Source organism: Hippoglossus hippoglossus, chromosome 15 (genome assembly GCF_009819705.1).
Source record: "Hippoglossus hippoglossus isolate fHipHip1 chromosome 15, fHipHip1.pri, whole genome shotgun sequence".
Taxonomy (NCBI): domain Eukaryota; kingdom Metazoa; phylum Chordata; class Actinopteri; order Pleuronectiformes; family Pleuronectidae; genus Hippoglossus; species Hippoglossus hippoglossus.
In genome coordinates, this window is record NC_047165.1 from 10,241,455 (window position 1) to 10,265,006 (window position 23,552).

Consider the following 23,552-nt stretch of genomic DNA (forward strand, 5'->3'; position numbering starts at 1 on the left):
CAAGAGCTGCTTTTTGACATGTACTGAGCTCCAGATATTCTCATGATAATAACCTGTATGTGATAAGCTGTATGTGAGAATGTCCCACCCTGAATATGTCCTCGCTTGAACGCTCAAGATTTTTCTGTTATCGTGAATGTGTCTGACTGGAGAATCTCCCCAATGTGTTGTTCCTATGTGAAAAGCAAACTCTAGATAAAGTCCAGACCCAATTGTGCAGAAATTCTCCAGAGTTCATGTCTGAAAAAGCTCAATATTCAGGGACACGTGACCTTCGGGGGCCATCTAGCAATCAGACAGAGTGACCTAAATCCTCTTACGGGTCCATTCACTGACATATTGTGATCCACCAAGTGACAGCTCCCTGCTTTAAGGTCTTTAACATGCGGGCGGCGTGTTTTTTTACCTGTCTGGCCTGATAGTACTCTCGGAGCAACTGATCCCTTTGAATGATGGCCTCCGTCCTCTCTTTGCGGGCCACGTCCCTCTCCTCCCGCACCGTCTCGATGTCCTTGCAGGCCTGGCTCAGCTCCTTCTGGGCCTCGGCCTTGTCCTTCACCTCGTGGCAGTACTTCTCCAGCAGCTCGTTCCTCTCACAGATGGCCCTGTCGCGGTCCACCAGCGAAGAGTTCAACTCCTGTCGCAAAAAAAAGGAGGCAAAAAAAAGAAAGAGAAATGAGGGCGTCTCAACACTGCGAGTCAATGATGTGATATGTAAAAATTATTTGAGGGCCAGTGCGGAGTGATCCATCACTAGTTGTGAATCTCTTTCTTCTGTCAACCAGTGTTAAGAAATCTTCCAAAAGGAGGAGGTGGAGCTGAACTGTGTTTGTACAGCGTCCTGCTGAAAACAGCTTTTGATCCGTTTGATCTTCGGTTTTGTTTTTTGAAGGAGAGAACAGACGTACTAGTGCATTAGCTGTCTGCTCAGTAACTGTCCATTAGACAGTAAGACTTTCGGGAAGCCGTGATTGATGAGTCATGTCTGAAAAAACATCCAGTTTTTGAAAAGATATTATCACTTTGACCTTTTAAAGATTCGGGCCCACACATCGGCTGCTTTGGCCTTGGTAGAGCTTCTTCAGGTGTGTTTTGATATGCAAGAGCTGACAGCCATGACAAATTATACATCGTTGGAAAGCTTCATGTCTCCTTATTCAATCTGGGAAAAGTATTTTAGGATCCTGATATCAGAGTTCAGCCTTGTGACGATGGATGCTAAATGTTTGCCACACAGAAACGTCATACAGGCCTTTAATTCATTTTCTTTGCGTTTCTATATTTCCTTTCCTTTCCTTCTGCCTCTTTAACTTCAGTATCTCTGATACTCATTCTATTCTATGCGGCTGTAAATGATAAAGAGTTACCTTTCAGATGAGACCACGGTCTTCACTGTCATAAAAAGGTTGTGAAAAGTGACCTGGTATTTTAGTTTCATTACTAAAATGAAAGGAATAGTTTGACATTTTGATAAATATACATACTTGCTTTCTTGTTGAGACTTAAATAATACCACAGGTCTCATATTACTATAGTAAATAATTAGCTGGATGTGTGGAAACAATGATGTTTTATGGCATTCTATGTGCCATATAATTTATTTGCCATAACCAGTTCCTGGACTTTTTCGTGGTTGCCTAGCACCTGGGCAAAAGGTTAAAAAAAGTCCAGCTCATAAGCATTTTGGATTAAACAAATAAGATAAAATGTGATAATGTAGAGGAGCCAGTCGGCAGATCTTGTTACCAGAGCGACATGAGTCCCCCCCCCCCCCCCCCCGTTTGCAGTTTTATTGCCTAACAAATCTAAGATAGGCTCAATCAGATTTTATTTGTTTGGCCCATATTCACAAATCACAATTTGTCTCATAGGGCTTAACAAGGTGCTACGCTCTCCAGATACATTTTTTACAGAGACAGGTTTCAGTCTTTTTCATCTAACTTGGCAAGAATGTGAAAAACCACATGCTCCAACATATCAAACTATTCCTTTAAGTCTTTCATTCAACAGGTCTGTATTATATTTGATTTGGAGAGAGTCATCATGTCGTCAATGGATCTCTGTTTGATATTGTACAAGATGTTTTCGCGATTGTTCGGGTTGTTTATAGAGCATTGTCATGATGTTTTTGGGACAATATTCTTTCTCATCTCATCTCCAGCCTCCATTCAGTGTTGGCCTGTAACCACTCTGAATATGTGTGATATATAAACTTAAGTTTTGGACATGCAATCCATTCTTCAGCCTGATACCTGTCTGAGTGCCTCCAGCTCCTCACTGGCCACCACTCTTTCAGAGGAGGTGTTTTTCAGTCGGGCCTCGGCCGCCTCCAGCGCCGTCTGTAACTTGTCCAGCTCTTTGATCACCTGGTCCCTCTCGCTCATGATGAGACGATACTCGTTGAAAACAGAGTCCCTCTCCTCCTTGTACTTCTCGCAGTCCTTTCCTGCTTTCAGCTGTAAGTTCTTGTAGCGCGTCACCTCCGACTGGAGACGCTCCATCTCCCTCTGAAGCTCCTTGTTCTGGGCTGACGATTTGTTTAGCTCCTGCTGCACCGAGTCAAACCTGAGGGAGCAGAGGAAGATGGTGAGATCTGAAACGCTACATTTTATAAAGATACCCAGGTAAAATAAATGATGTGTACTGGCTGCAGCCTGAGTAGGGCTGAGGTCGCCGTGGGGCGTCCTCTGCCTTGCTCTGCTCCTGTCCCTGAGCTCTGGAGGCAGTTTCTTCGACCTCATGGCTCGGATATGTATTGGAAAACTGACAGTGATTCCAAATCATGTCCAATCAATACGTAGAAACATCTCAAAGATGATAGAGAAAAATTTTGATATTTCAGTTTTACCTTTTTAATAGATTTACAAATATTGTTTTAGTTTTGTCCTTTTGGGGAACTGAGTGTAGCCCGATGAGGGCAATTATTCTTTAATCTAGCTCATTCATTTATTCAGTACATATTATGTACTCTATATATGTAGAGAGAGACATGTCTTGCTCTGTGTGTCAGTTTGTGTGTGTGTGTTTGTGTGTGTACAGGTGATGCCGTCTTCACCTTCTCATTGAGGTGGAGTACTGCTGCTGGTAGTGCATGGCTGAATCACGCTGTTTGAGCAGTGCGTCCATCTGCTTCTGCAGCCGCCGGTTCTCCTCTTCCGCCTGCTCCAGACGGCTCAGGTCTGTGTTGTGGTTAGCCACCTTCTCGCTGTAGCGCTTGCTCAGAGCATCGTACTCCTTCTTCACACCCTCCAGCTTGTCCATGGCTGTATCATAGAGTTTGTTTAACACCTCGGATGAGCCCTTCTCTCTCATTACCTGGTGAGAACGAGAGGTCACATGATGCATCATTACAGACCTTTTTGGTAGTGTTCAAAATGTTGTTGGCATCACATGAAATTAATTAAGTCTGTATTTACTGTGCCCCACCTTAACAGCAGATGGCATCAATGTGTCGGCAGGATTCTATTTTTACAGCACAAGCAAATCCAGTGCCAGCTTAAACAATGGCTTTTCTAAGTGCGAGAACATCTCTAGAAGTGCATTTAGGCATTCATGTAAAACTAAATGGCTGACCTGCAAAATTAACAGTCTTCTATGCAGAGTGTGTCCTTGAGACTGCATTACTCATTCTCAATGAGACTGAATGTCTCATTACCACAGGTCTTGCTGATATAGTCTTCCTGATTCCTTGGAGACTTGCTGAGGGCTGTACTGACCCCATTGACACAGCACAACACAGCATATACTCTGATCTTGAAGCTACATGGTTCGGGTCAGGGTGCCCTTTGCCCGAGCCCTTCTGTGCTTGCCCTTTTCAGAAATGCTCTGTGTGCATTTCCCTCTGCTTGGCTGCCCTGTGCTCTTAAGCACTGCAGTGTTCCCACGAGTGCTGTATGAGACAGCGCTGCACAGAAGTGCAATGTGTCACAGCAGCCTCGTGAATGAGGTATTTAGTACATAGAAGACAGCCTCCAATAGTGTGTAATTTATGACTTCAAAACATAAGAGATGAATGTCCCTCTGGGCTTTAAGGGATGAGTGATGCAGAGCAAAAAATGTGTCAAAAAGTTGTCCGATTTTTTATTTTGGCTCCAACATCAGTGCTACAGTATATTAGAACATCGTTGAAGTCACTTCCTGCCCTTTGAACATCTGGTCAGATACAACATGAACTGTGTGTATCTGTACCTGCTGTTGCTGCTGCCGCAGGTCTGCCAACTCTTTCTGGTCTTGACCGTGCAGTCGTTTGAGCTCCTCACAGTTCTGCTGTAGGTGGTTGTGCTCTCGGACAAGTTGGGAGTTGTCTCTCCTGAGTGTCTCCATCTCTTCCTTCAGCTGTGTCTGTTCACTCAGGACGCGGCTGTGCAACATGCTGGGGAGATGAAACGCACAGGGTCTAAAAAGGGGCCGAATACCTGGGTCTTTACCCTTGTAGAAACATATGACAACTTTAAATGACTAGACTAGAGCCTGACCGAGAAATTGGTCTGCGATAATATCGGCTGATATGAGCCTTTCATAGATATTTCAGTGTTAGTGTTTATGTTGCCATTATGAAAACTTATTCAACAGAATTTAAAAATGCAGAATAGATGTGCATTAATGTTTATATACTTAGTTTTGTGGGGTTTTTTTTATTCAAGCTCTATACATTTGGTTGTATTTGTGTTTTCTTATTTATTGTTACTTATTACTAATAAAGTGTATGGTTACAATTCTATTTCTTTGTCAAAGTTTGATAACAACATCGTAGTAATTAATATGATCCAAATTTAATTAATATGTAAATCTATATATTTGTATCAGGACTTTTTACTCCCTAGTATCGTTATTGGCATCAGCCCCCAAAAGCTCAGGCTCTAGCTGAGATATGCATGTTTTTTAATGAGGTGTAAAGTCTTTCGTCAATATTCTTTAGTTGCAATTTCAAGGAAAAGTCTACAAAACCTCAATGGTATTTATTTATTGTATAAAATGTCTATATGACTGTTTTATAAGCTTATACACAAATTTTGCCTCGGGTTATGTGCGTCGAGGCTGAATGATTCAATCACATAAATGCCTCCATTTCCAAGCTCGCATGGTTTTGTGCCAATTGCCAATTCCCTTCCGATGTGAAACACGGCTGTAGCTCTTTCAATTAGGTTGATTGTAACACCATGTCAGGATTTGTTACCACTCCAGTAAAACAATGCAATAAAACTTAATTATTTCTACACTGAAAACCAGCAGGTGGCAGGACTTCCACGCTACAACATTTGGACTTCAATAATGAGTCCCGACAACAGCATCTACTGGGTGCACTGCATGGAGACAACATAACACAGGTAGATGTTTTAAAACTCCCCGACTGTAATGAGTTCTGCATTAGCAACTAGAAAAGGAAAACAGGTAACATGAAAGTTAGCAGGAGAAAGACTTACTGGTAGAAGTCGGCCTCCTTCACAGCCTCCTCGCACCTCTTGAGGGTTTTGGTGTGCTGGTTCTGGAGGGACTGCAGATCTGCCATGGCCCTCATGCACTGACTTTTCAGACGCTCATAGTCATGACTGACTTTGGAATTTGGCCTTAAAGGAGAAAAGCAGCAAGGAATAAATGCTTTATCCAGTAGCCTTGCGCAATAATATAGCCCAAGCTCAGACAGGGAGGTTGACCTTCCCCTTGTATGAGAATTCATAAGATAGGAATGGAGTGTTTGACGAAACGTAAACAACATTTCGTTTTGGGGGGGGAAAGTATGTACTGAAGCAAGCAAAGCAGCCCTTCATCTCATCTGCTGCACAAGAAAAATAAAACATAAAAACACATTTGACTTAATTAAGCAGCCGGTGTCTGTGCCCTCTCTCTGCAGGGTAAAGTCAACATTATTCCAGACAGTAGAGAATCTGCAGAGGAGAATATGGCAGCCAGAACTGAGGACACCAACGTCACAGTGCCTTTAACAACTAAGAGAGCGTAAACACTACAACTCTCAGGGAAACAAATCTCAGGTCTGAGTCAATAGATGGATTTTAGGCATTTCATTTTGGGGAAAAAACATCTTTAATAGACGGTTACATAGACATCAGCCAAAAAAGCCAAAGTGTCACCAGAGGGAATGGAAATAGTAACAATAGCAACTTGGCAGCTAGACCGCTATTTTGCACCTGCAGTCGTCGAAGGTGGTCCCGGGCGATGCCAACGCCAGGCGCTTGCGGAGCTCATCCCTCTCCCTGGTCACCTGGCGGAGCTGGAACAGGATGGTGTCCAGGTTATCACCGGTTGGCCGGTTGTCGTTGATGGCTGGGGGTGGGGAGGACGCTTCACCGTTAACGGGCGAACCTGCAACATTGAGCACATTACCGGGACCATTGATCAGCCCGCAGTGAAATAGTTTCACTCATAATCCACATTCAGAAGCTGCATTAATATACATGAGCGTAGCTGCTATTCAGTGACATGGAAAAATAAAATTGGTACATTGTAATGCAGCCAAGAGGACAGAACTTTTTGAAGCATGAAGCTTTGCAATCAACGTAAGCATTAGGAGGCAGAGGAGGTCCTGTCCAACAAGCAGTGCAGCAACTGCGTGGCATGAAATTCCTGTTTAATCTGCTGGAGGTTGTTCCGTGACAATTTACTACAAAGATGGTGAAAATGACATTGGATTTACAAGACTACACCATCTGTAATCTCTGATATGAAATTGAAAGGCAGAAGAAGCAGATAGGATTGCGGTTATGTACTGGTGGTAATTTCTGTGTGGTTCAAACCAGGATCTCTGGGTATTTGATTAAATGTAAGTGTGATTGGACTGCCAGGAAACCTTAAGTCTCTGTAAAAGCGTGCACACTGAAAGCTTTCCTTCATAAAAGGTTGTTTTACACAAAACTTTCTTCACCCTGGCTTTATGTAGTTATTATAGGATCTGGCAGCTCAATTCTACCTGTCATGACTGAGATTAAAATTCAGCAGATTGATTTTAACGCAGGGGGATTTGTCATTAAAATAACAAGGTCATTCTCTCTCGCTCCTGTACACACTTGACTCCCTTGCCAAATAGATTCTGACAAAAAATTACACATCATTAATGAGTCATTTTCAGTCTTTTTTAACAAAGAACACCCAGGGCAGGAAATCTGAGGATTATGTACATCTTTGGCTCCACGTTTGGCCCATTGGAGGGTTTATGTAACACAGCTGAGTCATTTGGACCTTTGTCAAAATCAGGGAAACGGAAAAGCTTGGCGAACCTCCTTAAGGGGACATAGGGAGAGTGTTGTCTTTTAAAGCAAAGGGGAAAAAATAAAACACTGACTTCCTGAACTCTGTAACCCGGCAGACAATCAGGAATTATGCTAATATTGTAAAACAGTAAACAAGTCACAATGCAGGCGGCCATGACCTGGCACGACACACGCAGCAGAACAGTGCTGTGTGTTTTTCTTGGGTCATTTTACATACCGACACTACTGAGGGAGCTGCTGCTTTCTGAGTCAGAGGGCATGGTGGACAGGACGCTGTACGTGGAACCTGCCAGAACACAGAGAAAGAGAGAAGGGACACATTCAGACGTAACGCACAGATAGACTGATTATGTACTTATACACAACCCTGATTTTAACTTCCCACACAATCATGTAAAGAATAAATATTACAGCAGATATCGGCTTCATATTCCCTGCAGGGTTGCATGACAAATTTGGTGCAGGGTTTATACTTGGAATATTAACTTCAACACTGTTTCTAAGCAGCTCTACATTATCGCTGCAGACCGTCGTGGTAGTCATTAAACCTCCTCTCCCTCACTGTGCACTCTGCCTCGCTTTGATGTATAGTCCCTGTATGTTTCTGCTACACAGGCAGAATGTCACGGCTGAAATGGGATTTTCTCTTTTTATGTCAAGCACATGTGGAGTGAAAGAGAGGGAGAGGGTGAAAGAGAGAAAATGAATCTCTATCTGAATAGCTGTACACAACGTTAAGCTGCGGGATATTTCACACAGGCGACCAACGATCCATAGGAGAGGCGACGCAGATCCCCTCCAGATTTTTTCAAAAGGAGCAGATGCTAGGTTTACTGGGTTTAAACCAGACTGCACGTCTTCAACACACATCCAAACGTTGCTGCTGCAAGATTAGTGAGTAAAGTGCAACCAGCACAGTTTAGAAAATACTGCCAGTGATAAAAATGAAAAATGGAAATGGGAAAGGACCCAAAAGAAGCTGCTGATTGAAGCCATTTTAAGACATTTTCAATTCATTTGTTTGTAAGATTTCTTTTTATGTTATTTTCAAAAACACTCATTGATCAATTTAAATCTGTAACTTGTGGATGGAAGTGTTTCACTTAAAATCTTTAAGTGCAACACCACTAACTGACCTAAGGAATATTGAATAATGAAATATTACTACAAATACCAATTATCAAATGTGTGCCTATTTATTTTCTTTCTTCTGGCTAGTGGCTGACCAACCAATCATTTTAAAGGCAAAAACATTCCATTAAGTCTTCTGTACACTGACAAATAAGAGAAAATCTGAATCTCCATAACACAACACAATGAGGCACTGTAATACTAATCTAATGTGATAAATGCAGACCAAACACACAGAGCAGGAGAATGTTCGCTGGCTCCTCAGCAGCAGACACCAGATTGACGCCAACTGTTCCCGATCTCCATCTCTGTCCTTGCATCCCCACTGAGTTTTGCTGCAGCTCTGGCTCCAGCCCCCAATGTGTGACAAGGCCAAGCCTAATTAACTATGAGCTCTGTGCGACTGAGCCACTCCATCTTAGGCCCTGCAGACAGAGGAGAGGAGGGCAAGAGGAAGGCACGGAGCAGAGAAGGACAGATGAAAGCAGATAGCCTAACTAAGTCGCAAAAGAGATAAGGAGGGAGGGTGTTTAAGAGACAAAGAGGGAGGGAAGTAAGATGAGACTGTGGAAAAAAGAGGGAGAGAGAGGAGCATGGCAGAAAGGCTTATAATCTGTTCTGACATTCCCTGATGCTCAACACTTTTAGTCTGCAAAGTGCTCTGAGCACACAGTTTGGATTTCATATTGTTCCATCAGACAAGATGAGAACAGCTGCACAGCATTAGTAGCCCACAATCAACACAGCTATGCAAAACGCTCTTGCTCATTTCCATAGCTGCACTGAAAAGCAACAACTGACTTCTTGAACCCAGTATCTGACTGACGAGGACTCATAGTAAAAGACGTGAACCACTGAGCGTGTTATTCCAGCTCAGCTGGAGCATAAATCCTTTTTGAAATACCGTACAGTCAGTAAAGCTCTGTGCCAGAAAAAAAGTCTAAACATGTAACTTCTTGAATGTTGTATTTGGTGATTTGCAAACCAAAACACTCTGATAAATTAAAATCCCAGTAATCTCTACCGTTGAGGACACTCGCCAATCACCAGAGAGCTATAACTCCCCCGACAAGGCAGTTCTGGGACAGTCCCTCGGTATCTCACAATCTGACTTGGCAACAAGGGCAAACATGTGCACCAAAATCCTCATATTCAAATCAGTGTAATGAGCTGATGAGTTAACCCCGTGAGTGCACCAACGGATGCAGTATAGATTGCAGATACGAGGTAGCTATCAGGCAGTCGATGGGTCATTGGCATTAGCCTTTTCCAACAGGCTTTTAATCATCGATGGCAATTAGCAGCCGCAGAGTCAGTGAGGCTGATCATTTGTAAACATGGTCGCTGCATCAATCAAACAGGCCGCCATTAGTGCAGCATAGATCTGGTGGTATACAGTGAGAAAATACGCTTTTTTCTGCCCCCAAAAAAGGACGGATCAGACCTTAGAAATCATTTGCAAATACAATGGCACTCTCTAGAGCTCATCCCTCCGCCAAGGTCCAACAGTGCCCTTAAATTCAATCAAGCCGTACCCAATTTCACTCACTCCTATACACAATTGTTCCATTGCCAGAGGAGTTTGCCTGTATGTTTTTTTCCCCCCACAGTGCATCATGTTCAATGTCACAACCAGTCTGAAAACTGAGGTGCTCTCTCACCTTGCTCTTGCGAAATTAGCACGTTCACCCAGGTGTCATGTTTCTATCACTGCTGATCAGAGCAGAAGCCAATTTAAACCCAAAGAGTCATTTGACCCGGGAGTGAATGTGAATTTTATCCATTCCCATTGCAGACAAAAGCCAGAGTTTTTTGACCAACAATCTATCGATATCAGTCCCGTAAATATGAGTGTTTTTTTTTTTCAGTAAGATACATTAATTATTCTCTGAAAATGTCCAAAATGCCCCAATGTTTCAAACAGTGAAAACAATATTTCGCGGGTCTGCCCATTTCTCCAGATCCCTGCCAAAACATAATGAGTTCTTACTTGACCCATGTCCCAACCATTCCTCCAATTTATGTGGAAATCTGTTTTTGCATAACCCTGCTGAAAAACAAACAAATAAACCGACAAAAAAAAAAAGAGCCAGGCAGAGGAAAGATAACCTCCTTAGTGGACACGTCAGATCTATAATCATCCACAATAATCTTGATAAATTTACAGATATATGCATGATGACAGATTTCATCCGGAGCCATTAGATATGCTAATAAGGAGTGAGCATCTGTTAGTGACTTCCATCACGGGATACACTGAAGGTGAGAGATATTCCAATGGAGGACCCGAGGCGACAGCGTGAAAGGCCTGCCACAGTGATCTAAATAGGTCAGGGGAGTACGCGCCCCACCTAAGGGCTTTCAATCCCCACCTCCTCTGCCCTCCACTCTGCCTTCCCTCGCAAGCAATGTGCTCCACCACCAACAGTTGCTTCAGACAACCAGATTATGTTCTCCAGCACGTAAAGCAAGATGACATGTTGCCATGGTGAAGCTGGATGAGAGGAATAGTAAATTCTGCAGCGTGGTGAAAAAGAAGGAGCACGAGAGTTGGGAGGCTGATGGAGGAGAGCCTCATCAAACACAATTGCAAAGTCTGGCTTCCACCATCGGGTGAGACTAAATTATTCATCAGCTCCAGAAAGTGTCTCCCAAAAACATAACACACGTATAAATATGATCGCGATTGGCTTGTTGGTGCTGCCTCAAATTTCGTTAACTAGAGCATGCTGACAGGCCTTGAAATTATGGATTCAAAGCAGCCAAGGCATCTGTCCTGTTCCTAAGAACACCACAGAAAATATTTTGAGGGCCACTTGATTAAAAAGCAGCATTAGCATTCCAAAAATAATATTGGGTGCTTTTCTTCATTAGCCCCTGTCAGCTCTTCTCACCATCAGAGAGCAACAGTGAATAAAGAAAAATAAAGGTTGCGTGCGCAAAAAAAGCACAGTTTAAATATTCTTTGTGCTCAGTCTCCTTCTGTGTCCTCGGGTCCACAGTCATTAAAACTACAGAAGCGCAAATAACAGCAACGCTAATAATACAGTTGGAACCTTCTGCCCACTAATTTGACAGCATGCTTAAGTGAGGATGAAGGATGTGTCAGCATCCCAGACCTCTAAATCCTGGCTGTGGTTCTGCTGCCTGTATTGAGGATGTAGTTGGACTTAGTGATGTTGCGACCCCACCTACTCTGTCTTCATCCTGCATATACTAATCCAAAACTTACTATATTTACTTAATACTCACGCATAATTAGTTTTTCAGTTTAATAAATCTGCTTGTGTCACAGTGTGTACGTGTTTGGCGTTTATCTTGTAATACGAAGCTGTTGCTACACACCACACTTTTAACTGTGAAGATGTTCAAAGACCAACACAGTCTTTAGCCTTGTGCAAATTTTATCACTGCGGTAGATTATTTATACAACTATACATATGCATAATAAGAAAATCTATTTGAATAGAATCTGTCTTGTCTGGTCGATAACCACACACAGGTCGCAACATTCCACAAGGAATATTCAGATCGCGATAAAGACTGTGGCACCTGTATCTTTTCCTACACCTTATCACAAAATATTTAAAAACTGTTAATGTTTTAATAATTTAAAGATATCTTAAATCTGCAGAGAAATGTGACATGATTTCCCTTGTCCAGCTCCCCTGCACTCTGGGACTTCCAGTAAGCTGTGAAGTGGGCCCAACTTCTGGGGAGGCAATGACACGAAAGGCCAAGATTCTGGGCAATGAGCCAGTGAAGCCTCGCTGCCGGGGTAAAGGATTGATCATCTGATTTAAGGGGTCTACACGAAACATAAACAAGAAGACATCTAACATGATGACTTCATGAGCAGGATTACTCAACCGCACGCACATCGCCTGACTCACCGCTCCGGCCTTTGGTCAAACTCACCCACCTTTGATACTCATTGGTCCATGCCTGTCCAGTGGCATGTCTCAAAATAAGATCCGTTATCGAAATGCAAAACCATCTTCCTCAGATGCAGCAACATAGTCATTTTGGATTTGTGCAACAACACTGGGACATGAAGTGTAAAAACAAGGAGACATGTAGAAGAAAAAAAAAAATAGTCCCTTAGCCCTCAGTTCAGCCGACCTGTTAGAACTGCTGAGCAGTACCAAAGTCCAGAAATGTCCCCTGAGAGCTATCCAGCCCAGCTTATTATCAGCAAGCCATAATAGGTTCTATCTCCGCAAAGAGCTCTAGCTCAGCATAAATGAGACATAATTTCTTTTTGAACAGCTTTCCTGCGCCAAGGGTTTGGGTCAAAAACAAAAAGGTGAAAAGATGCCTGCAAAATGTCCTCCGAACGTTCGGCTCCACTGCAAGAACAAACATCAGCCAAAACAATGCCAAAAGCCTGTCTGTGTGGAATAAACCCACTCGTGGAATTTGGGTAATCTTTGTGACATTCCTTTCATGTTAAATCACACAGGAGACGACGCTGATTCAGAGAGCGTTTCCGTTGTGTGCCGAGTTATTTAACTGCACTATTATCTTTTAAAAGGAAGAGAGAGGAATCCTGCATCAGAGAAAAGTTGATCCAGATCTTTCTCTTACAACTCTTCACACCATTCATCAATAATGTAAAATCACGCAACACCATGAACATTATTTTTTGTTCCAATGCTGATATTTCCTAATAATGTTGTTTGTGCACAGCTGTGATCAAATCAGATTTTCAAGGGGGATTTTCTGTAGGAAATTCTCCTGATCAAGTATTTTTGGCTCCAATCATGAATCTGAGCCCATGAGACGTTTGTCATTTTAACCTCTAGACTGAGGGGCATTTCTGAATCCTCCAAGACTCCTATAAACATCTGGATGTAAAAATATTCTGTCTGCTGCACAGTAAAAAAAGATTTTCAAATCTGTTTCCCTAAATTGTGATACTATGTCCAATCCAGGTCGCCATCAAGCTGCCATCTCTGTTTTGATTCTGAATCAAAGGTGCAACTTGGGAAATAGATTAAAAATATATATCTTTTATCATGCCAGCACAATATTTTCAATCCAGATAGTTAAATGGATTATACTGCTTTAATGAATTCCCAACTGAGTATGGGCTCGGTTCCATCTCCATCTGATTGGATGCGGTTCAAGCGGAGGAGTTAATGAAGCTCCTCCACTGTGAAGTCTACTTTATTGCAGGCTGCTCAGCGGTACATCCACCACTCAACTCTGGAGGCTGAGGTGCTGGTTCAGCCCTCACTTCCGCCACCATCTTCCCCTCCTCCTTCTTCTTGACTCCCTCCTCCTCCAGATGTGAGTTGTTTTGTGTTGGAGTTTTCCTATTGCAGAGCAGCCTTATCTTACTGGTTCCTGTCAAGTGACTTATGCAACTCTGCCAGATACAAATTCAGGTTGTTGATGGTTTGGAACAACCTCTTCTCACAATACCAGGCTTTTATTTTGTCATCATGCTGCTCCATCCTCTCATGAACGGCATTATCTGACTTGCTCTCAAGAGTTACCTCTTTGAAGTTTGAATGCAGCAGTGTTTTCTGCATCTCCATGGCCATGACCTGAAGCTCAGCACTGAACCTCGTCTGTTTCAGCAAACAAACTGAGCCAGATTGTTTTCCCAGAGCCTCCTTCTGCTTTCTTCTTGTCTGCAACAATAGCATTGTCTTGCTTCCCACCTCAAGCATCTTGTTAAACATTTCTCTCCCATTCTCTCTGGTTCTTCACTTCTACTCATTCTCCTTCTCCCTCAGCTTGCGAGGCTGTAGAACTTTTTTAGGCTGTTCAATTTCTGTGTGGAAAACACTTCACTAATTGTACTTCAAGGCATTTGTCCAAAAAAAACAGGCAACCTGCTGATTTTCATCCTACATAAACCCACAGTTTACCTGAATCTGCTCTGTGATCTTTGTTGTGTGTAATCCTTTGTTCTTGTTCCTGTAAGTGGAGGCTCGAAATGTAATAATCATCATCACTATCATTTGTTGGTAAACAGGTCACTTTTGACCGGGGGTCATGTGCCAGAGACCGGACAACAAATGATTGCAACTGTAGCCAGGACAGAAACAAAGTTAGAGCATTAAGGAGATGGAGGTCAGTCAAGGGTGGAAAATAAAGTAAGGACATCACGATGGGAGGGGGGGGTAGAGAGAAAATACTGCAGAACAAAGCGAGTAAAATAAGCCTGTTAGAGGTGGGGGTTGGGTGATGGTAATACAAGGAAAGATGCTGTTTATTTCCATGACCTAATAGCACTGGTAAACATTTAGATTGCGGCATTTCCTCTACCTCATGGGCTAATGAGAAAGCAGAGCAGCATGTGTAAAATGGTAATGAAGTCCTCTTTCACGGTACAGCCTCCTGGCTGTGGTTCGCACGTTCAGTGTGGATAAACCTGCCATCAGATATTAATGCTCGAGTGGAAAAATGTGCACAAATGTCACACTGAAGAATAAATTGTGTCAAAGACAAACAGAATTCAATCGAACAATGGCACCAATGACGCAGTGAAAGCAGTGAGGTCAACCTCTCAGCCTATGATTAGATAGATACAGTATATTGAGCCACATTAATGACAGACCATAATCCATTAACAGTGCAAATTGCAACTCAACCAAGGCTGAAACAATGATTTCACTACAGATTTTCAATAATGCAATTAGTTACTTTATGTTAAAAACATTTGAATAACAAGAAAACATCTTTAAAATTCTCATTTGTCCAAACAAAATGCGAATATATAAAATTTTCAAATACATACAAAAATCTGAACAAAGAAAGTCAGATTTGAGGAAAATTAAATTAGCTAGTATTGGCATTCTTGCATGATAAATAACTTCAATTATGAAAGGATTGAAAAAGAAATGGCTACAGGGGACATTTTACATTTCATTCCCCTTTTAAATTTTCTTCCTTCAATTTATTTTATCCATTTCATTTAAAATCTATTTAGCTGTTCACATTAGTCATAGTGAAGCACTTTGAACTGCACGAACCTGTATTAAACATTTAAAACAAATAAAGTCTGAATGATTTCTGTTGATTGACCGATTTTTCCAGCACCAAATGTCCCAGCGTGCTATTGGCTCGCTTAAATCACAGCAGCGCAGAGACAGCTTGACCCGTATCAGTTAAAGCCTGCATCGCTGATCGTACCGACTACTCATAAAATGTGATCTACTCAAACGTCATCAACCACACCTCAGCAGAAACATCGGTTAACAGCAGACAAATAGATGGCTTCCTCTACAGAGCAGGAAGGGAATCAAGTTGCACTGTGGTACAAAGAAAAGAAATAAAGTGATGACGGGAAAGAGACTGGGGTGACAGCCTGCATCACTGAGTGACAGACAGCGGCACAGGAAGAAAGGTGAAGCTCACGGGAGATGTTTAAGAGCAGCGGTCGTGACAAGAGCGTCGAGGTCATAACTCATTCTGTCTGTCCGCTGTGGTTTATAGAGTGGGACAGAAACTGGTTGACAAAGAGGAGGGCACCCCCCCCCCCACCCTTTCAACAACACACACACACACACTGGCCTATGTCCTGGGCTGCTGTACACAGAGCAAGCTGCTGACTGGGCACTTTGGGCGCCTGCTCAACTTCTCAACAAAAGGCTTGTTGTCTACCTCTCTCTTGCACCCTCTTTTTATCACCCTCTTCTGTCTCTCTGGCGAGTACCTCTATTTAAGTGTGCGGAAAAAACAAAAACACTCAATGCAGGGGGGGGGGGGGGGGGGGGGGGAATATAATAAATCTGGGAAACGTTTTTTAAAAATGGATGGACGGGGGGGTAAAAGGACAATAAACCTTGGGAGTGACAAACCAAAACAAGGAGAAAACGAAGGGAAACAGATAGAGGAAGAGGAGGACTGTGGACGCTGCAGCCTGTCAGTGAGAATTGTGTTGCCCTGCTCTCGGAGCGCGTTTAAATCACTGTCACAGACCCTTGAGTCGGAAAAGAGTGGGGGGGGGGGGATGTGCAGGTGTCTACCACTCTGTACCTTCAGGTAAAAGATTGTCAATGCAGCTCAAGAAGAGGAAACAATCCGAGGCATGAAATCAGCTTGATTGTAGCCGCTTGGATTTGCTCTGCAGCTTTAATACCAAAACTTCAAATCATATACTCTGGATTTGGAGAGAATCTTCTGCTCTGCAATTTAATCACAGATTTTGTAAAAAAGCCAAAGTCCCCCCGGCACATGGATGAACAAAACAGGCTAAATAATGAATGATTTGTTTGCGTGTTTCTCTTACAGCAAACGTGCAGGAGTTTGCCAGTAAAACAATGATAATAATTTACAGAGCCAGAGCTTTAACAACGGAGCATTTGTCCGTGCCTTTTTTTTTTCTTCTCTCCTGCGATGTTTATTTGGGGTTTGGTTGATTTCATATGTGTGCGTGTATGGAGGCTCAGCTGGCAAAGGAGGCACATCTGAGAACAAGAGCAGGCAGGCAGCATGAGAGGGGGACGAGTCGAGAGCAGGTTGCCATCAGCGAGACTCATCTCACACACACACACACACACGCACGCACGCACGCACGCACGCACGCACGCACACACACACATATTCCCGCTTTTCACACACCCTGCGTCATTCACAGAAACGCACCATGCAGGGCTCGGAAGATTTCATCCCTGCGTGTTCTTTTCTACCAGCCTCTTTGCCTTAGAGGTACTCAGTAAGCAGCTTGTCTTAGCTCTCTCCCTCGCAGGTGTGGTTGAAACACTGTAATCACATCAGACGAATCACTACACTAAAAGATAATAAAAGGCACATGTGGGGAAAAAAACAAAAAAAACAACCCGCAACACGTTAAGTCGAAACAGAGGGAGCCAAGAGCGTGGCGGCTAATACAGAGGAGTGTGGAGGCATGATAAAGCGTGTCTCACAGAGAGAGTTTACACCAGAGAGAGGAGAGGAGAGCAGGGGCCTAATCCTCTGTTGAATAACCACGGGCTGACTAGCCAGACTCACTGTGGGTATACTCGCTCTCTCCTGGCACAGAGCAGGTCAACGCTGAGGCCCAGTGCTGTGTACGGCCTGTGAAGGTGTGTGAGGGGAAAGAGTCAGAGGACTAACAGAGAAGTCCAGTTCCACTGCAACTCCAACACTCAATACGAGGAAGTAATAAGCCTAAGCATTAATGATCCCGTCAGCAGAGGAGTGAGACACCACCTAAGCATTGCCTGCTAAGGTCTGCTTGCTGCGAGTAGACAGAGACAAGCTACAACTTGGCAGCTGTAAACTACGGAGCACATTGTGTATTTGGACACTTCTGTTTGAGAGAAAGCTTCAGCTAAGTGATGTTCGAGGTGGTTTTACAACACGCCGAGGAAAAGCATTGCTCTGCATCTCCTCCCCACGATGGGAGGACCTCTCAAGGCTCATCCTGCATTCAGGCCCTCGGGGCATGACGCTGGTTGTGAGTAAGCCACTGGCTTCAGTCACTCAGACGAAGCAAAACAAGCAAAACTAGACAAGGGTTTTACACTTGGTTGCCCTTTGTCTCTGTGCAACAACACAAACCCCAAAACCCGCTGAAGTGGGGGCGGTTGCTGCGAGGAGAGAAAGCGCAGAGCGAAAATGAGTAAAATGAATAAACTGTAATTAAAAACCATGTCGTTGATGCACCGCTGAAGACAAATCTGGTTAAATCTGCATCTGTTGGGAAATCAATGTGGTTCTCTCTCTCTCTCTCTCTCTCTCTCTGCGAATGGGAAAGGCGAACTGATCCGCACAACACGATTTACGTTTGTGAGCATGCATGAGTAGGCTGCACGCACACACACACACACACACGGCCATGTACAGGTCGACGTGGACCCATATGTCAGTGGTACACCCGTTGTCATGGAAACAAGTCAGGCTACCTAATGTACCTTAACCATATCATGGCACTGGCAACAAATTGGAGTTAATGTTGGATATGAATGAATACACTGTGGGGTTTTTCCTCTAAAACACACAACTATCACCATTAGAAAGGACATTACACAGATGATACAGGGTCAAACTAACCACCTACACCATGGATGTGTATTGCAGCGACTGGGAGTGTCTTTGAGTGCAGAGTAATGACAGAAGAGTCCTTGGCTGAATTAATCACAAGCTGTGCATGAGATCTGCAGGCCACTGAGAACATACAGGCTGGTGCATCATGTACTGCACGTGAAACGGGGCCCGTAGTGTTGCACTCAGTGAGTTCTGCTTGCAAACGTGCAACCATGAGCATGTATCATAGAGCCACACAGACATTTATAGATCATAATAAGAAATCAGTGCTCCGTGCTTGCTGCTGTGCATCTATCCACACACGGTCTTCTTGCACCAGACCACCCAGATTGCTCTGAGGCTACACGCTGCAGCTGATCCACTGGTGTTTATGGGTTCAAGTGAAAGCCTGATCATGGGGAGGGGAGGGGGGTGGGGGGGTTGTGTTGTGTCTCGGCTCTTACCGGTGGAGTGGTCCACAGGTCCGCCGCCGTTGCTGCCGAACAGGGCAGCGTACAGGTCAGGGTACGCCTTCTCCAGGGCCACACACAGGTCGAGGAAATGGTCGCTCTCCTTGTTCACGAGCATCTTCAGGAGGTGGTCCACTTTCTCGGCGCTGGACGAGCAGTTCTGCTCCAGCTCGAACCGGTCGAGTTGGCTCAGGGTGCCGGAGACGATGAGCAGCTCGATCAGCCGGTCCGCGTCGGTGATGGACTCCAGTAAGTTCTGGTGGCACTGGTCGAGCAACTCTTTGTGCTTTGGCTCCATTGCTGCCCCGCTGTAGTTCCGTGGCTCCCCCTCCCCACCCACCCACCCCCAGCTAACCCCGGACGGACCGAGTGGATGCGATATCCTCGCCGATCAAAAGTACCGAGCGATTACTGAAGTCAACTTATCGCGGCTGGCAGAAGTTCGCCGGAGCCGCCGCGGCGTCAGGCTGCACGGGAGATCAGTTTCTGTAGCATATTGAAAAAGGCACAAGGAGCCATATTTGTTGCCCAGGGCTGTTGACTGCACTAAACAGCGATACATTTTCCCATCTTACTCGTGTGCGGCGGTTCGGGTCGGTTTTCGCTTCCCCTCGCTGCGCGCCTCGGCCGGACACATTCCGCTCCCCTCCGGTGTCATTCAATCCGCCCTGCGTCGCCTCTGGTGCGGGGAAAACTCACGTAACTCCGCCGCTGGTCCTCACTCACACTGGCTCCTCCGCCATGTCTGAGCGACTCAGCAGCTGCTGCCCGCTGTCAATCAACGCTCCACTCCGTGACCGTATAAGGAGAAAAGGGGCGCGTCCGTCGCACAGGACACACCCCTTTCCTCAATGGGCGTACACATGCGCGCCGTAGTACGTCGAAAATCCCTGACGTACAAAAAAAAAAGAATAATAACTGAGAATGGAGGATGAAAAAGTGGAGAAATTTAGAGGTGAAGAGGTGAAGGTGGGTAAACAAGCACCTCATCTTCAGAGAGAAGGAGAGGAAATACACGATGCTCCTTCCTGCAGTGGATCTACAGCTAGTACAGTCAAATATAAATACATGCATTTATTTAACAACTTACTTCTGAGGTCATTTTACAAATCTAGATTTTCCATGCACAACATGAAAAGATGTAATAATAACAATAACAATAATGATCTTGTGAATTTATAACAATATTATACTCTAATTTATCCATGTGGGTAATGTATAGTGCTGATGATATATATATATATATGCCATCAAGATCCAAAATGTGTTTGTCCTTCAAGGGGGTGTTTTGGGTTTAATTTCTTCTCTATTTTCCTTGAAAAGCATGTATTAAATATTATTATCAAATATTAATATTATATGATATGATAGTACAACACTCACAGGAGTATTTTCTGCAGTAATGTCATACTTAATGTACATTTTAAATATTTAATACCAGACATTTAAAATGTAATAGAGTATTTGTAAATCACAGTATAGCTACTGTAGGATCTAAATACTTTTTGCACCACTGGTGATACCTTTGTGTAAATTGCATCACTACTATGCAGCTTATCATATCATAATGGCGATTTGGGGAAATTTATGTGTGTCATTTTATGTCATAAAAATGTTGTCAGCATAAAACTGTGGAAAGGATATACCTTTAATATTTTCATAATTTTTTTTAGCCTTTATTTAACCAGAACGTTGATACAATATCTCTTCTGCTAGAGAGTCCTGTGAGACAAAAGAGTTTCATATGTAAATACAAGGAGGGACAGACTAAAACACAGCAAACAGACCAAAGCACATCAGAATCAGATCAGAATCAGAATCAGAATCAGAATCAGATCAGAATCAGAATTCTTTTATTGGCCAAGTATATTTTCACATACAGGAAATTGACTTGGTGTGGTTGGTGCATAGGACATAAAACAACAATATATATAAGTAGAAACAAAGCATTAACTGAAATTTGCAAAAGAGCTAATTTTAACAAATGGCGAAAAATTAAAATAAGAGATCAATGTTTTACGAAATAGAACAATAAGTTATTTGGGCACGTGCGGTGCTAAGGTGCAGTGATTTGGAATTAGGATAGTTCCAGTAATATATAAATAACACTGTAGTGCATTTGTGTGTATGTGTGTGTGTGTGCGTGCATGCGTGCATGCGTGCGGGGGGGACCCAGAGTCAGTGTGATGCAGGGGGTTTGTTTGTGAGCCCCACTGCCATGGGGAAGAAACTGTTCTATATTATAACATTCCTCATCATAAACTTTTTTAATTAAAACACAGACACGTTACATCAGCAGAAGCTAATCAATCGCCATCTTAACTGACTTCATTGGGTATTTCACTCGGCAAAAAATTGCAACCGCAGTGATATTAAAAATATAAGCATTTTATTCAGGGCTTGCATAATGCTGCTGTAGCCACAGGCTTATGTGCACCACGTTTCTATATCTAAGCTCCAACACTGCAACCAATTCCAGTGCTCACTGTATCTTTGTGTTGGATAAGATATAAGAGGGCAGGGACAAATGGAAGGGAAAAAATGTGTATTTGAAATGAAATGTGTATTTAAGTCGGATTTGTGGAATACACTATGACGATGATGGATGCACTCGGCTGCCGGTCTACAGCCGAATAAAGATTGTTGGTACAGAGGCAGGCGTCTGCAGGCATACCTCTCAAACCGTGACCTTATTCATGCATGCACTGAATCTCATTGTGACATCTACAACTCCCTCTCTTTTTCTCCCCTCTTTTTCCCTGTCTCTCTGCCATGCTGCCTCCATAGCTTGTGCAACCATGTGCTATCTCCTTTAGATGAAATATTAATTATAATTCATTCATATCAAAGGGAAGAGGGTCCCTACTGCTGACAGATTGGACGGCCGTGTCTGAACTCTGCTTCTAAGGACATGCACTTGAACAGAGGAGACAGCCTGATGCTTTTTTATCTTGCGGGTATGAATTGGTCTATTATCTAGACAACAGGGGTTGTGTTTTTAGCTCTGTGATGATAATTATATATATAATTATCATTAAATAGATTTGTTTTGCACACAGCCTGGATCAGGGCAGATAATAGCTTTATCCTTTATTGAAGAGACTGTAAACAAGCTTATCCATCTTTTATTGTGCACAAATAGTCTCAAAGTGAGAATTTTGTGCATTTTTTATTGAATGTCTGAAAGGAGATCAAGGTAATGGAAATGCTGTCTGTGCTAAGGGTGGAAAAACACTTACTTTATTATCCACTCACTTTCAACATGCTTTTATTTACTGCAACTATGCATAATTCATCCCCAGCAACAGTTTATCTATCTTCATCCCTGTGAGAATGCACAAGGACAATGGTGTTGAATGGACACATCGGGCAGCTGTGTCTCAGGATATAGAGCGGGTCGTCCACTGAAAAGAAGGTCGGTGGTTAAATTCTGCATGCCGAAGTGTCCTTGGGCAAGATACTGAACCCCAAATTCCCCCATGACGGCTGTGCTGGCAGTGTGTGATTGACGTGTGATAGAGAAAGTACTGTACTGTATGAATGTCTGTTAATGGGTGCATGGCCAATAAATGTAGACCATTTACACCTGAGTATAAGGAGGCAGCAACATGTTAGAAGGGAATACATTCGTTGGTGTCTGGATGTTTTAATGTTAATATCACAATATCTCAACACCCGAGGTGCTGTGAGATCATTCCCAAATGATTAGATCACTTATAATAGACATTAAATTAGGTAATTCATGGTTTTTAATTAACAGTGAATTACACAGCCTTCAGCTGGTCGCCTGCGGCAGACGGGAGGCTACTGATGATGACGATGATATCAAAACTACGACGCTGGCAGATGCCTGCTGAAACACTTTGAAATTTCCTCATGAAATTAATCTAATGATGTCTAAATTATCTCCTCAAAACCCATCTAATCGCATCTAATCTTCATTAAAATTCTAGTTGTTGTAATCCAAACATCGATCTGAGGCCCCCGAGCTTTCCCTGTCATTTCTAGTCAATTCTAACACGACATGATCAAAAATGAGCGTCCCCCAGGCCCCCGATAGCACTGCAGACATGCTAGACTTGTTTAATGTGTCCAAGGCAGCTTTATGGATGCCATCAATTCCACACGCCCCCCCCCACCCCCTCGCCTCACTTCACAGAGTTATTGATCGTAGAGCAGTTAGCTCTCTCTCCTACACACACACACACACACTGAAGTCAGCCGAGTCCAGAGCCACAGCTCAACAGTGTGTGTTCAGCAGGATTCAAAGTGGAGCAAACAGAACTTAATAAGGCATGAAGAGCGTCATGTGCAGCCACACACGCTGGCCTCACACACCTCGAGCAAAGAGGGATGGTGTATTTGTATTGAGTGAGTGAACGGCTGCGGATTGAAGAACCACCAGTTGGTCTCTGGCTCTAAAACACATTCAGTGTAGAATTGTGTGGCCAAGTTTAATATGAAGTGTGACCATGATGATTGATGCGATCATAATAATTCATGTGAACTTATGAACTGCTTGTTGAAATTCACACTCCTGGTGTCGCTGTTGGGTTCGACACAAGGACTTCACTGCATTCTAGTGGCAGGCTGATTCTACTACAGCTACACCAGAAACGTGTTGGATTGTGAAGCCGTGCACTGATCACAGGGATTTTCACATTGTTATTTGTAATAATTACTTCCACCAAGGAGGTTAAGTTTTCATCTATGTTTCTTTATTTGTTTGTTAGTTAGCAGG

At 43.4% G+C, this 23,552-nt stretch overlaps 1 protein-coding gene across 3 annotated transcripts in view; it reads right to left on the reverse strand.

Annotated features, from left to right (window-relative positions):
* dlg5a (discs, large homolog 5a (Drosophila)) overlaps positions 1-19,578 on the reverse strand; it is a 36,648-nt gene extending 17,070 nt beyond the window's left edge. For 2 of the 3 annotated variants that reach the window (XM_034608330.1, XM_034608331.1), the window contains exons 1-8: positions 18,806-19,109; positions 7,444-7,512; positions 6,147-6,321; positions 5,424-5,567; positions 4,189-4,372; positions 3,056-3,315; positions 2,253-2,565; positions 407-637 (exon numbers count right to left, since the gene is read on the reverse strand). In XM_034608330.1, coding sequence (XP_034464221.1) covers positions 407-637; positions 2,253-2,565; positions 3,056-3,315; positions 4,189-4,372; positions 5,424-5,567; positions 6,147-6,321; positions 7,444-7,512; positions 18,806-19,109 — 1,680 coding nt within the window. Of the gene's footprint in view, positions 1-406; positions 638-2,252; positions 2,566-3,055; positions 3,316-4,188; positions 4,373-5,423; positions 5,568-6,146; positions 6,322-7,443; positions 7,513-18,805 lie in introns of all 3 variants that reach the window. The other variant, XM_034608329.1, reaches the window with a different exon arrangement.
* Positions 19,579-23,552: the final 3,974 nt, after the last annotated feature.